This window comes from Trachinotus anak, unplaced genomic scaffold, assembly GCF_046630095.1.
Source record: "Trachinotus anak isolate AG129_WGS33_773 ecotype Australia unplaced genomic scaffold, CSIRO_AGI_Tana_v1 ptg000026l, whole genome shotgun sequence".
Lineage (NCBI taxonomy): Eukaryota > Metazoa > Chordata > Actinopteri > Carangiformes > Carangidae > Trachinotus > Trachinotus anak.
The window spans coordinates 10380039-10394985 of NW_027273877.1; the positions used below are offsets into that span (position 1 = coordinate 10380039).

At 42.5% G+C, this 14947-nt stretch overlaps 1 protein-coding gene across 5 annotated transcripts; it reads left to right on the top strand.

Moving 5' to 3' along the window:
* Positions 1-253: 253 nt before the first annotated feature.
* dzip1 (DAZ interacting zinc finger protein 1) lies at positions 254-13109 on the top strand. 5 transcript variants are annotated; one of them, XM_071464664.1, is made up of 19 exons: positions 254-395; positions 1053-1249; positions 1459-2058; positions 3492-3576; positions 3807-3922; positions 5379-5537; positions 5635-5772; positions 5852-5914; positions 6009-6137; positions 7557-7605; positions 7691-7741; positions 7923-7982; positions 8413-8588; positions 8770-8974; positions 9289-9463; positions 10665-11038; positions 11953-12080; positions 12227-12386; positions 12531-13109. In XM_071464664.1, exons 3-19 carry the CDS (start codon positions 1594-1596, stop codon positions 12641-12643), a joined length of 2646 nt encoding a protein of 881 aa, XP_071320765.1. In that variant the 5' UTR covers positions 254-395; positions 1053-1249; positions 1459-1593; the 3' UTR covers positions 12644-13109. The 5 variants fall into 5 exon arrangements, with proteins under 5 accessions (XP_071320765.1, XP_071320761.1, XP_071320762.1 ...); XM_071464660.1 differs by having other exon boundaries at positions 1053-1206; XM_071464661.1 differs by having other exon boundaries at positions 1053-1206; positions 12534-13109.
* Positions 13110-14947: the final 1838 nt, after the last annotated feature.

A 14947-nucleotide genomic window follows, 5' to 3' on the forward strand; every position in this document is an offset into this window, starting at 1 on the left:
GAGAAATTGATGAGGCAGCCATTACATAGTACAAATGCAAATATCAATAGAACTGTCTATATATTATATTTATTTTTGCACAACTGTATTTAAATGCATGGAAGTCTCCTTTTAAGCTATAGTTCATTGCTGAGGTGTTAAAATGACCCTCCTAAAAAATAGCCCTTGATATATGGTCTGTAATGTCAGAGAGACTGTTATTACATTGAGACCAACTTGTCGTGAATGTTTTACTTTGAATGTATTAACCGGAAGTTTAGTTTATTCTCGTTAGCTTAATGGCGGCCTTTTTTCCCCCTTTGAGCAGGGATTCAGGAATGTGGAGACCAGCAGCTGCGTTACCCTCAAATCGCCTGGGGTCCAGTAAAGTGTACATGAACGACACGAACTCCGCGGTAAGTCGCTTACGTGGAGTGTTGCGGTGCAGAAGCGAACATTTAAATTCGCCAGAGCCGTTGGTGATGTGTAGTGCTGTTTCACGTTGTTTTAAAGTTTTGCCCAACACGGTGACTAAAAAAAAAAAAAAAAAAAAAATGTCCGTTAGCTAACGTAGCCGGGCGAAAAAGCGGGTTGAAAGACGTGGACCATGAAAGCTAGTCAGTTGAGACTTTTCATAATAACTATGTTTTTTTTTTTAACTTTAAAGTAGCAGTAAGTCTTAGATAGAAGTCTCAACCGTTTCTCAGACAAGTTCAAGCATGTGTGGCCATTGTTTGGGTTGAGGTCAAAGCGAGGGGATAAACAGCCTGCCCCGACATGACATGATTGTTTCGGAAGCGTGATGCCAACAGACGAGCTGTTTTTTTTTTAGTTTTTTTTTTTACTGTAGGCAGGGAAACCATTGATTCGTGCCCTATTCGCAGGTTACGTTAGATAATATTATTCAGTTTCACACACACAGCTGAAGTCGAGTGAGGGGAGGCTCTTTGCCCGCCGAAGCTTAAATAAATACACTGCTGTCGTTCCCACAAGACGCAGCTCGCCTTGCGACACTCTGTCGGGAAACACGGGCCGATTGCTTCTACTGTTGTGATAACATTTCTCTCCCCCAGGGACGCTCCTCTGTGTCTCCATGGTAACGCGGCGGACGCCCAGCCTCGGCGTTGTCGCGTTGAGTTGCCTGCAAGGGGGCGGAACCGGAGAGAGCAGCAGCGACGGGTCTTCGATCCCCTTTCTCCCCGTGAATCGCAGAATCAGTCGAAGATGGTAAGGAGAGCACGGCTGCGCCGGGACAGCAACCGCATCATAGGTAGATGGACGTTGAATCGGCAGTGGTGGAATCTACGCTCTGCTTTTACCTCTCTGCAGCAGATGATGCTGCATGTCTTTTCGCTCTCCCTTCCTGTGATTGTGTGCTGTAAATGGGGCATTTGATGCTAATGTGAAATGTTCAGCGTTGCATTATGTGTCTCTTTTAAGTGAGGGTTTATAATCTCTCTTTGGTCTTTGTTGTTACAGCCATTTCACGACGGAGTCTACTACCCTTACACAAGTGACACCCAAGGGACCCACTCGTCAGCGGGGATCCCATCCCTCCTGAATTCCCCGCTCAGCCAGCACTCTGTAAACGGCCACTCTGTACCTGCACCAGGCATGACACCCTCCAGCGGAGCCTCCACTGTTCTCCCCTTCAAGTTCCGTCCGCGCAGGGAAAGCGTGGACTGGCGGCGGATTAACGCAGTGGACATAGACCTGGTGGTGAGCCAGCTGGATGTGGACACCCTTCAGGAGCACATCAGCACGGTGACCTTCTGCAGCTTGGACGGGGAGCGGTGCCAGCGGTGCCAGAGCCCGGTGGACCCGGCTCTGGTCAAGCTCTTACGGCTGGCCCAGCTCACAGTGGAGTGGCTGCTGCACTGCCAGGAATTTCTCACCCTCAACCTGCGAGCAGCGGAGGAGAGGCTGGTGGCTGCCGGCAGGGAGCGAGAGCAGCTGCTGGCTCAGCAGAACAAGCAGGAGGAGAAGGTGAAGGAGCTGACCAACGAGTTGAAGCAGAGGAAGAAGGTTATTCGTACCCAGCAGTCCCTGCTCGCGCCTCGGATCATCAGCAGCCAGAAGGTACTGCTGACTTGCTAAACGTTCTCTCTCTGGGGGGGTATTGGTCACCATTTACATTTCACACATGTATGGCAGGCAGACAGCCAGCTCCATCACCCCCGCCCCCCTCACTCCTCCTCCCCAGGGCTGCCGCTCTGTCATTGTTCCCAAGATCTATTCACAGCTCCGGCTTTGTGCATTTCAGACCAGAGTTTGGAGAGAAAAGAGGGAAACGGATGAAGGATTTTCTCAGAGCTGGACAATTTTTTGCTCTGAAAATGATTATCACGTACTACAACACCTGCCATGGCGGGGTTGATTCGGTATGGTTATAATAAGCTTTGTTTTCAGACTGGAAGAATAGGATTTAGAGCTGGAGGGCAGATGGTGTCATCTGGTGGCAATTAGTTTTCTTAATCCACTTACAAAAGGGTAACAAGAGCAGTGATCAACATGACTGCCTGACTCCCACCCTCATATAAACATGTCCTTGTACAGCATTGTGTCCTTTGAGTGTGCTGTCGAAGACAGTTGTGTATATTAGGTGCTGTTAGCGTATCTGTTGAACACTTGCCTGTAAATATTGTCTTTGTTAGGCAGCGTAGCTCAGTTCAGGTTATTTATAGCACAAATCAAAAATCTCCCTCTGTTCCTCAAGTGTACAGCTGCCGCTGACCTGGCCGAGCGGTTGCCAGGGCAACGGATATAGTGTGTCATGACAGCATGTGGTTGCTAGGTGTGCGCTACCAGCTCAGCTAACAGAGGTGGCTCAATAATTGATAGAGAGGCCATGTGTGTGTCCTTCACAGACTTTTGGCATTTGTTGCTTGTCGTGGAAAATGTCCACAAGCACTACAAAGCAAACACACAGCACTGTCTTTGAAGATTAACTTAATTTCACTCCCAATTTCCAGTTATTCCAAACCAGTAACAATATAACAACATCAGTTAAAGACCTGCTCAGTAGTGGCACACGTCTCAGTGTCATGTGGCTGCCTCTGAATCTTTGCTACCATATGGTGCGACGAGATATCAGTAAGCTTTAACATTGAATGAAGTCATGAGCTGCAGACTTAAATGTAGCGTATGATGTGTGTGTGTGTGTGTGTGTGTAGCAGGGGCAGCATCTCTTCTAGTTGCTGAGCATCAGTGAGCGTGAGTGTGGTGATGCCTGCAGCAGGGAGCACATCAGCATCACTCACGCTATCTGTCTGTTTGGAAACACATGGCCTGAACTCAGCGGATGCTCCCGTGATCGTCTTCTCTATGTTGGCCTCAGTGTTTCAAACCTCATTCATTCGTTCAGCTCTACCTTTATAACAGACACTTAGTAACTCCCTGATGCCTCGGTTCATCTAAATATCATATTTTCTGCCAGACTTACTTTCTGTGTCAAAAATGCACAAGATGATGGATTAATATCTGTGTTTTTTGTGTGTGTTTGTTTCTTTTAGTGTCCACATTGTGATAAATCCTTCCTCAATTCCTCCTTTCTTCAGAATCACATGCAGCGCCGACACCCTGATGAGTATGAGATCCGTAAGTCAAGCTGTCATGAAGGTTTGCTGAGCAGTTTAGGAGAAGGTCAGAGAGAGGGAGAGAGAGAGACTAAGATAAAACACTGTAGAAAAGGTAGGAGTCAGATATATTATTAGGACCGGATGAAACAGCAAAGAGGAAGATAACAATTAAGAATAGAGCCTTGTGCTGTTCTGAAAGGTGCATTAATATGAAATGTAAATTTTTCCTCTTGTTACGCCTCCCCCCAGAGTTGCGGTCAGACAGTGAAAAGAAATCTCAGATTGAAAGCCTCAAACTGGAGATCAGCAACCTGAGGGAGCAGATTGTTCAACAGCAACAGACCCTGCAAGCCAAAACAGCTCAGGTAGGAAAACGGGCACATTGTCACAGGAGCAAGCTCTGATTCATGCTGCATGGACCTGAGGCCTGTATCACAAAGCAACTCAGGCCCTATTCACACTTGATATTAAAATGCATCATCATTGATCTGATCACAAGTGGTCAGCTCTTAGTACGTCACTTCACACCTGGCTTTAAAATGCATCTCAGTGACCGTGTGTGATCAGGTCTCACTGATCACACATGGTGATCAGTGAGACCTGATGAGAGAGATCACACATGGTGATCAGGGAGAGCAGTTGTTTTCAACCAATCTGACAGACGGGTCCGTTGTCAATGTGCTTGAAACTGTGTTGGGACTAATCAGGCTGTGTCGGAGGACGTCAGTGGAGGAGGTGTTCCTTCAGTGTGGCCCAGGACACATTTGCACCAACACTGCTAAAAGAACGTGGACACGTGGCCCAGATCACATCAGAATGTGGTCTGAGTGATCAGATCTGAAATGCGTCTTCAAAGCATCTTGGGTGCGATCGCATCACCTGAGACAGATGTTAATGTCAGGTCTGAACAGGGCCTCAGTTAACTGTCAAGAGTTTAGTTCTTAATTACAAGCCAATCACAGAAAACATAATTAGAACCATAAGTGGAGTATTTCTAATGATGTGATAAAACAGTGATACCTGCAGGAAAATCTGGTTATATACTATAAAGATATACACAGTCACACATCTGTAATAGAATAGTTTGAGAAACAGAAGGAAAAAACATTAGGAAAAATGTCCAAATATTACAATTCAGAATATAAAATAGGTGTGGGGATTATTCTATAGCTTTTTATCTCGGGATGTAAGTATTGTGAATAAGTGTTTCACTTAAAACAGTTTCTCCAGCCAGCGGAGAGCAGTGGTGGGTCACTGATATTTTCATTGTTAACATCTTACATGATTTTACATGATTCCTCATAAATCTGCTGTGGAGAACGTTGGAAATACATTGTTCCAATAAAACACACTATCTGAACAGCGCATGGTGCTGAGGTGAGGTAAACATATGAGAAGAAAAATAAAGATGAGTATTATATTTTTCAGACTTTTTTACAGAACAAATCTGTTTCAACAGCAGCAGCATCAATTACACATGTAGTCCCAGAGCATATGTTTGCATTCTTTACTAAATGAGTTTTTACTTAAGTCTGTTATGGTGTCAGAAAAAGTTTCAGCATCTGTCAGTCAATGGACCAGGATACTTCTGTTTTAATCCATCAAAGTGTCTACACAGGCCGCGTAATGACTCGCATTATAGTTGCTCAGTACGCCTGTAAACCTGACCCAGAGTGTATTTTTATACTTCAATTTTGTTTTTCTGGTCTATCGCATCTTAAGTGAAGTTGATTTTGATTGAGCATGTTTATGTTTCTACTTTCATGCCAGTGATTTGTGGTTTCATAGACACTAATGAGGCTCATTTTTGCGTAATCTCAGGAAAAAGAGCAGCAGTCCATGCACAAAGAGCTGCTGAGGGAGCTGGACCGTTTTAAGGCCGAGGAGATGGCTCGCATGGACAGAAAGATAGAAGACAGCAGAGACGGCATGCGCAGAGAGATGGAGTTTCTGTACACCCGGAACATTCAGGCTCTCAATGTAGGAAAAGGATACATTACATGAATTCATTTGGTCTTCAGTATATATTGTATTCATACCTGTTTTTTTACCGTTTCTCGTGTATTTTTATTTATAGGAAGCAAATCAGAATCAGACAGCGAAGCATGAAAAATCACCCAGCCCTGTTCAGCCACAGCCTGAGAGAGACCTGGACATCTACAAAGAGATGCAAATACAGGCTATCCAAAAGCTGGAGCACCAGCTGAAGAAACAGGTGAGTGCAGGAGGGAGCTCGTAGTTTATAACCTCGAAGATTTGATTTGACCTAAAACGCCCCAAAATATTTTTTCTAGGATAAAAAGTGGGAATCCAGGCTACAAGAGATTAAAGCTCAACATGACAGTGAAAAGAATCAGGTATGGTTAAGTCATAATTATCATTAAGCATCTATATGTGAATTATGTAACAAGCTTTTGGTAGAACATGCTTCCTCCTCCCATTATTCTCCAGCTGCTGAACGAGTTGAGCAGAATGCAGTCGTCAGTGTCCGAGCACCAGGAGCGGAGCCAGTGGCTGCAGCAGGAGATGGGGAGGAGGCTGCAGGAGAAGGAGCAAACCATCAAGGCTCAGAGAGAGCAGGTTAGCACTCGCTCACACTCACACACTCGGCACCGCCCAGCGCGATTATGTCGGCAGAGGAAGTGAGGCAGAGGGTCAGAGCTTGTTCAGGATATCCTGTATTTGCTACATTGGCTCAGATTGAGTCGCACTGAGATATGATGATACTGTTCGTGTGACAGAAGCCACAGTGCAGCTCTGTTCCTGAAAAATCTCCACATTTTTAGATAAGTGACTGAAAACTGATACAGTTTGACATGTATTTCATATAGTGTGAAATATTCTGAGGGTGTATCACACTTGTATTTAAATAAAAAACATGATCAATGTGTGTGTTAATGACACATTTTGGATAAACAATTGTGATCATTGCTAACCTAAGAGATAAATACTGTATATCGTGTTTTCTGTGGCAGATTCACAGTATAAGCTCCTCTGTGTGTTGCCAGTTGTCAAATATATCAAAATACTCAGGTCGAAAGCCCCCACCCCATAACAGCCACTGACATATAATCAAACAGAAAATAAGTTAGATATGCTGTATCTTCAGTGTCCATAGCTGCCATGACGGAAATGTCCACACAGGCTGTAATGATCTGTACATTTGTCATAGTCTGTGTGTGTCCAATGAATAGGGGTATTCAGATTACACTCAGAGGGGCATATGAATACAAAAGTGCTTTTAATTTGGAGGAGCAGCCATAGCAAATGTTGGATTAGCATTAGCAGTAATTTAATACATCCCTGATTAGGGCTGGGTGTCAAACTTCAACACTTTATGGACTGAATTGTTTTGATACTAAGAAAGTCTAACAAATGCCTCATCATTCGATGCCAAATTTCAACTCCTAATGAGTAAATAAGTAAATCTAATCAGTGTCAGTGAGCCAAAGAATGCAGCATGCTTCAACCCAGATCTAATACTGCTGGTGATTGGCTCTTAATTTAACCAAACAGGTTTTAGAGTGCAAAGAGACTGAACTACAAAATAAATCAGAAGTAAAATAAAAATTTGTGCGGTAACGTGTATTCTAATTTTCTTTTTGATGAAATGAATTTGATCAAATTAGTATCAATACGGATCATCACCATCACTACTGATATTGAACACTTTTTCAACGATACCCAACCCTAGCTCTGATACAAGTGAACAATCAACAGTGCTGCTGATACAGCTACAAACAATAACCGGGATTACACACATGTATTGTTTCCTTGTGCATAGGTAGGCAAGACTGCCACTACCAATAAAAACTACTGTATAAAGAGGTCATTACAGAATGTAACTGCTGAGCTAATGTCAACCATGAATAGTACAAAAAAATGTTTGGGGTTTCATTTCATGAAAACCTTAACAATTATAATTCTGATCTTATACGTGTATATGTTTTTCATGCATGATGGTGCGGTATAATAAGTGATCATCTTTTCAACTTACAGATAAGGAACATTTCCTCAAATCCACCCACCAAAGTAGTGGAGGTACCAGGTACGGACTTTTCCTAATTTTCCATCAGGAAAGTTTATCACTACATGAATGATTCATTATATTCATCCTGTTGTGTGGTTTTCAGTGACAGTCAGTGCACCAGCGCCAGAGCCCAAACCAAAGAGAGTTGTACTTGGTAAGTTAGTCAGAAGAAATGAAAACTGTTGCTATCAGAGAGGCTGAGCATGTGCTGTCCTGCATGAAGGGTTTACATAATACTGTTTCAGGGAAGCAGTACTGTTACCACACTCCCACTCTGTTAACACCTGTTTTATCTGACTCCCGGTGACCTTTGACCTCATGTGCTGTCCAATTAGAGGAGCCAGTCTTTGCTCTTAACCTGGATCCTATACAGGAGCTGTCAGAAGAGGAGAAAGGTAAAACGGACAGTGAAACCACCAGAGCCGGTCGACTGCATGCTACCTGCATGGACGCATCAGTCTGCTCTGGGCAGTTCTTTCTGAGATCATCTCACTCCACACTGACATGAAAGGCATTCATGATGATCACATCGCAAGGAAGCTTTGTTAAAAGCCAGCTCATGGTCTGTGATGTCACACCTGCCATGTCAGTTATACGATTATTACGTCCATCTGTCATCTTGTTGCCTTGTTTGTGGAAAATAAATGTGTAGACACTCTCCTGTTATGCCTGCCCCATGGCAGTCACATCCATCTACTCGACTGAACCCGTGGCATGGAGCTTGCTGTGAAAACTGCCAAATGCATGCTCATTTTATTTTTGGCATATATTGTATGACTGGAGCCGGGCTCTCGATACAAGACTGAACGAGATTTCTTTTTGCAGACTCAAGCAGCATCTCTGAGAGGAGGCCAGTGGAGAAGAAGCCTGAGCCTGTAGCGGAGAAGAAGCAGAGGATGAGCACCAGTGCTCTGAAAAGGAACCCCAGCATCAAAAAAGAGATGCGACCAGAGCTGGAGCAGGCTGTTATTAAGAAGCTGGAGAACCTGGGGGTCAAGTCTGTACGTTCTTACCCACTTTTAAGTTGTGTTCAGGAAGCTTTATTTGTTTTATACAACATATAATTTACTAAAAATAATAATAGGAATAGTAGGAGGAATAATAGGAGGAAACTTAATAATCCCATTCTCTGTCTTTGTACAAACCTAGAAACTAGATTTTATTCCCTCTGCTTCTTCTCAGGATCAGAGTGGTCTGAAGACCAAGGAGCTGACTTCCATCCTGGCCAAGGTGAATTCAAAGCGGGAGAGCGTTGCGAAGGGGATGCCTGACTACTGGCGCCACCGGGAGGAGATAGCCGGCACCGTTGAGCAGAGGCTGGGCGGTCAGAGGAGAGGCAGCGACCCTGCTGCCGAGTCACACACCAGATCCAGACAGTCACCTCAAGGTGCTTTCCAGGGCTGAGTCATCAAAGCATCTCTTGGCAAATGACATCATCTGTTTAAATTCTTCTTCTGCCCAGAGACACTGCACTAGACTGTGGATTGATCAGATGTGTTGATCACGACTGTGTTCATGGTTTATTACAATAAAGAAAATTTAGCTTAGTTTAGCGTAATTTGGCATAATTGGTTTTGACTGTGTGTTCATCCAATGCTGTCAGTCTAATCTGTGGAAGCTTGTTTGCCGCCACCTAAGCTGATTTAAGATCTGACACACAGTCACTGACTGATCCGCTCACTGTTTCTTGTCTGTGTGCAGTGCTGCAGATTCGGCCTCGGTCCAGCAGCCTTCCCTCCAGAGCCACACAGGTGATGTCTGGACCTGCAGTCAAACAGCCCAAGACACCCCAGCCAGCACCAAGGACCAAGACCACCACCCAACCCAAGACCTCCACACCCAACCCCAAGACCGCCCCGAGGACCTTCACAACCAAGTAAAGACAAAAACTTTGTTAAAAATTAAATAGTGTTTCTATAAACATCCACTTGATAACTGAATTATAGCAGAGTGGAGCAGGATACAGAACATATACTGTCTGTTTATATAGTGTTTATTTAACAGGGACAAAGCACAAAACATTTACTGTGTCAGATAAGCTAAAGCTAAAAGCTACACTGGAGCTTTAACTTTGTAAAAACAGCTTGCACCCCACAAGTTAGTCACTACAAAAGATGAAGACACAGCCTAAAATTTACAGCTCCCTGAGTCGGTGTAAGAGAGAGACTGATGATAGAAGAGCCGATGGATTTCATCTTCAGTATTTACAGCAGGAGCTCATTGCCTGTGACAGATTGCATCCCTTTATAGCTGAGATGACAACACGGTCGGTTTAGTGCTGGACCGTTGCTTGGATTAGATGAGAACACAGTGTGGTTTTATGCTGCATTCAGGAACTACTTGATGGTTTGTAACAGAAACTTGTAACTGTTAAGATGCTGACTTTGGCAAAATCTTTTTTTAATGAACTTATTATGTGTAACTACATTTACTCTATGAGTAAATATCTTAAATGATTATTGAATTATTCATGAGGCAATAGACAGATATGTATTGTTCACACCTGATCGGTAATAGCGTTTAATCAACCCTAGGTCTCTTCATTTTAGCCGAGAAAGGCCACACTCGTAAATATTTTTTTACAGAGCTTCGGTCTAATTACCTCGTTATCTTGAGAAAACAAAGCTCTGTTATCTTGAGATAACAGGATAAAAAATATTTGCGAGTATGGCAAATATGGCTTCTATATAATTTAACCCAGTAGTTAGAAGTGTCTTTTCGCCCACTGTATCCGAATGAACTGGATAAGGCTTCACTCTGCAACAAAGTTTTGCTCACAGATGACTCAGTGTAGTGTGTATTATTTCATCTGAGTAGAGCTGATGCAACAAAGTGTTGAGCTGAGTGGTAACTAGTTACAACGCAGCAGTGCCTATGGTTTTGGTGTAACAGTTTGTTTGTGGTACAGTTGTGTACAGTACACTTGTCTGTCAATGCTTTTAACTACAGTTCTCACCTCAAATCACTTTGAGGTAGAAAAGAGTGAATGGCTCCATTATATTTGAGGAATGAAGACTCGAGGCTAACCACACTGACTGTATGTAAATGTTTCACATCGCATTTCTTTGGTTCACCAGGACTCCTCCTTTCAGTTCAGATGAGGAATCTGAGGAAGAGGACCCAGATGTAGAGGAGGAGCAGCCCCTGAAACACCAGAGGGGCAAATCACCGCAGCCCAGACTAAACAAGGCCACCCCAGTCCAGATCAGAGCCAGCAAAGCCAGTGCGATCCAGGCCAGGCAGGCTGCTGCCAGGCAGTCGTTCTCCTCCAACCCCCAGCAGTCCTGGGGGTCAGCGGGTGGTGTGACCAAGACAGCCACCACAAAGATGGAGAGCGACGATGACGAGGATGAGTGGTCTGAGGTCAGCGAGCTGCAGGAGATTGACCCCAGACAGCTGCAGGGCTACAGAGACCAGAACGGCAACGTGGATAAGAGAAGCTTTGGTAAAGGTGAGTTCTTGGTTCTCAAAACTGGCAACACACACGAAACGTTAAAATGATCCAGCTGTGTTTATTCAGCTGTGAAAAGCTGTGTTTGCTGTGTTTATCCTGATTAGTAAATACTGACAATTGGTTTACCTGTAGACACTAGATTCGATCTTTAAATAGTTCAGGTTAGTCACACAAGTTGTATTTAATGTATTCCAGTGAATCCGTAAAAAGTCATAAATTTCATTTTCAGAATTCATAAAAATCTTTATTTTTATAAAGGTAAAGATTTATGATCTGGATCGATGCCTGGACATATGAGAAATATATAGTAGATCTTTATAATTGTCTCATTAGTTCTTCAGTCTCGACTGAGTCCTTTTTTTTTGTTTGTTTGTTTTTTTCCGGAGACTCAAACACAAAAATGTGACATCAACTCTTCGGCTCAGGCTGAAAGATATGTTCATACAGAGGTGGTATAGTGAGCTCTGTGTAAATAACAGCAGGGTTAGTATCACCAGAATACACCAGGTCCTGGAAGATAGAAAGGCCTGGATAGGAATCATGGGGTCTGCAGCCTTTATAACACAACAACACACATTTTGTGTGAATGTAGGAATATAAGTATATTGGGTAACAGGAAAAAGTTCTTGCCATTTAGTGTCAGATAAGCTAAAGGTTATGTTAAGTAACCTTACTGTTTTTTCTTTATTTTCTTTTATATGTTATTTGTAAACATGGTCTGTTGTAGGGCTGCTGAATGTGCAAAAAAAAAATCATATTGCGATTATTTTGGCAGATATTGCCACTGCACTATGATCTCGAAATCTGGAAAAAAAAACATCATGACAAAGTTTTTGTTATATTATGTAGAAATGGAAACTGAATTAATGAAACCACATTAATGTATATTATGAATTGCCTGTTTCTTCTAGAGAATAAAATCAATGTCCTGGCCAGGAAAAGAGAAGTGGAGAAGCAGTTTGCAGAGAGATCGGTGAAGAAACCAGCAGGGGGCATCAGCATCTTACCAGAGAGCAAAGATGAGGTGCAGGAACTCACGGTGAGAGGATTAGGCCTCAGTGCAGAGCTCTGTGTACAAAGTTGCAAACTCATTGACATTATTATGCAGTAAAATAAGCAGTGTTGGCTTCAAGCAAGTTTTACTAAATGGTAAAATGTGTGAATATTGTTTCTGTGTGGTGACAGTACACAGATCTGGAGGAGAGCAGTGAGTGGCTGGTCTCCTCCTTAGAGGACAGACAGGAAATATCTAAACCAGGTCACGGCTCTGGATCACTGAGGAAGAGTCTAGACTCACCCAGCACCAGCGTCTGGGGAACCTCCACAGGAAAGGGTCCCAAATCAGGTCAGTGCTACATGTGCTCACATACAGTAAATAAGGTGCTATGATCTCTATGAGAGGACATGTTGGATCATAACGATCTTGACTGCATGGTGGACCTGTCTGGTCTGTGAAGCAGTGAAGTAAACACAGCTGTCTTGTTCCCAGCAGGTCTGACTGAAGCCGGGACAGGAAGCACCCTGAAGAGCAGCCTGTGCTCCCTCAGTGACATCAGTGACTCCGAGGACATTAGCAATAAACACAGTAAACACTATAGCTGATCAGGTGATGTAGCCCAGCACCGAGCACCGACACAAAGACCTCAGTCAACTCCTCTGACATCCACAGTCCAAGCCAAATAGACATTTTTTATTCTTTTATTACATGGACGCTATAACACAGACATGAGCAATACTTAACAGAAGGAGTTAGTCTGTTCAGGATTCAGATTTTCTATATTATAATAAATATGTTAGAGATAAATGAGATTACAGTTTGAGTGACTTTTTATGCCTTGTGCCAATCCGTTGCTTGCCTTACACCTTTTCAGCGTTCGTCTTTTGATAGATTCTCTTTTGTACATTCTATTAAATGTAACCAACACTCCAAATGAAGTACTGTATGTGGTTAGTGTAAAATTTTGTACATCAAATTTTATAATGCCTTCATGTGCTAAATGGAGCGATGAGATGTGATTTTTGTATAGAAAATATTTATGCAAGCAATAAAAGATTTCGTTGTGGAACACATACGTGAAAATTATTACACAAAAAATGACAATCCAGTAACAATCCAGTCATCAAGGATTTGTCTCTCTTTTTAAAATCTTTTTTTTTTTGCCATGTTTCTGAGATATGTCTGGGGCTGAAAATGAAGTGCCAAAAAATGCAGTTCCTTGAATGGCCACTTGAGGCTCGCACCAATAGCAAGTCAGTCCCCATAGACTCCCATGTTAAAATTTCAAACTTCTAATCAGTCACTCACATATGTGGTGGTGCTCTGTGCTGGCACAGTTCTGGGCCAAATCTTGCCAAAAGAATGTCAGACAAAGGCAGAATTTTAGATGCAGTCTTTAAAATGAGTTGTTGGTGAACATAATCATCCTCCTTGGAGAAATATTTTCAACACAAACAATAAATTAGGAATTGATTGGTTGAAACTTGACATAAAACATTAATGTACATCAGAAATATTTGTGGAGGTATAAGAAACATGCAGCTAAAAGGGAAAAACTTGACAGACTTGAAGTATTTTATAATTGGCGTTGTTAAAGCAGGAAAAGGAGATTTCTTTTTTTATAATTAAGAATGGAGATATTTGCCCTCCAGCCTTTCATTTCAGAGTTCTCCCTGCTAAAGGTTCTTGACACATAGATACATGTAATCCAAAAACAGGCAATAATATAACAAACTGACGCTAAGACTGCAGTAAAACTCAACTAAATCTTTTTACATAACCTACATTAACATTTCTGAAAGGGTAATTTCATGAAGTCACCAAAAATTTTAACAAATGTCTACTATTTTAAGGCATTGAATATGTGATGCTTTGGTAATAATGATTTAAATCTCAAACTGTATGTCCAACTGTATGTCTACTGTGGGACAGTAGAGATAAAATCCTCAGCGTCAGTGCTTGAGTCTCACCGGCTAACTCAGCTCTGAAACTGATTTGTAATTTGAGCAGCTTGGTTTTTATGGGGAGTGACAGCTTTGATGCTTCCTGTCCTAGCAGCTCTTGCTTCCTTTAATATCATTGGCTGTGGCACAGAGGGCTGACAGGCTATCTATAGGTACACCTGAGCAGGTCTCGCTGTGTAGCCATAACTCCCGCCCAGTCACGGCAACAGCCTTGCCTTGTAAAATAATGAATGTTTTTGTTATGAAAAGATTTTGTTATTTATAAGTCACGCAGTGAAGCGCAGACCAGTGTTATTCAATGCAAGTCCATCAAGATTAAAACAGAACACCATGCTTTATTCACCACCAACATTTTCTGCCAGTCTGCCTCCATCAGGGTGCTGTCTGAGGTTTTCATTGATGAGTCACTTGACTCATACATCACCATAGATACTTAGTGCATTAAACAACATCAAGATTTGATAGTTGACAGTCTGATTTTGAGCACCACCTTCTGGCAACCCAGAGGAAGTTCAAAGCAGAGGCTTTGAAGCCACAAAGAAAATGAAAAAGTCCTGTTTAGATGAACTATAAAAAAAAACTGACAGCAAAAGCCAAGAGCAATATTAAAATGAGGAAATTTTAACACTGTGTAACAACACAACAAGTTTGCTTTGGCCATCCATGTACAGGTAAAACAAATACAAGTGAGAGGAGTGATTGATTAACATGTCCATGTGAAAAAAGCATCAAGAGAACAAAGAGTGGGAGGTAAAGGAATTATAAGAAAAAAATAATAATTTAAAAATAAAAAAAGATGAGAAATGGTGATACTGTCCAGTTGCAGTGAACCATCTTTCAACCCCCTTTTAAATTTGTAAAAACTAAAAACTGAGATACAGAAGGGCAACATTTAGAGAAGTTGCTCCTTAAGAGGAAGGCCGTCTGGATTTCTAAAATCAGCAA

Coding starts and splice junctions, on each gene's coding strand:
- dzip1 (XM_071464660.1), top strand. Junction 7,606..7,690: donor CAAAGTAGTGGAGGTACCAG/GTACGGACTTTT, acceptor TGTGGTTTTCAG/TGACAGTCAGTGCACCAGCG. Junction 7,742..7,922: donor ACCAAAGAGAGTTGTACTTG/GTAAGTTAGTCA, acceptor CTGTCCAATTAG/AGGAGCCAGTCTTTGCTCTT.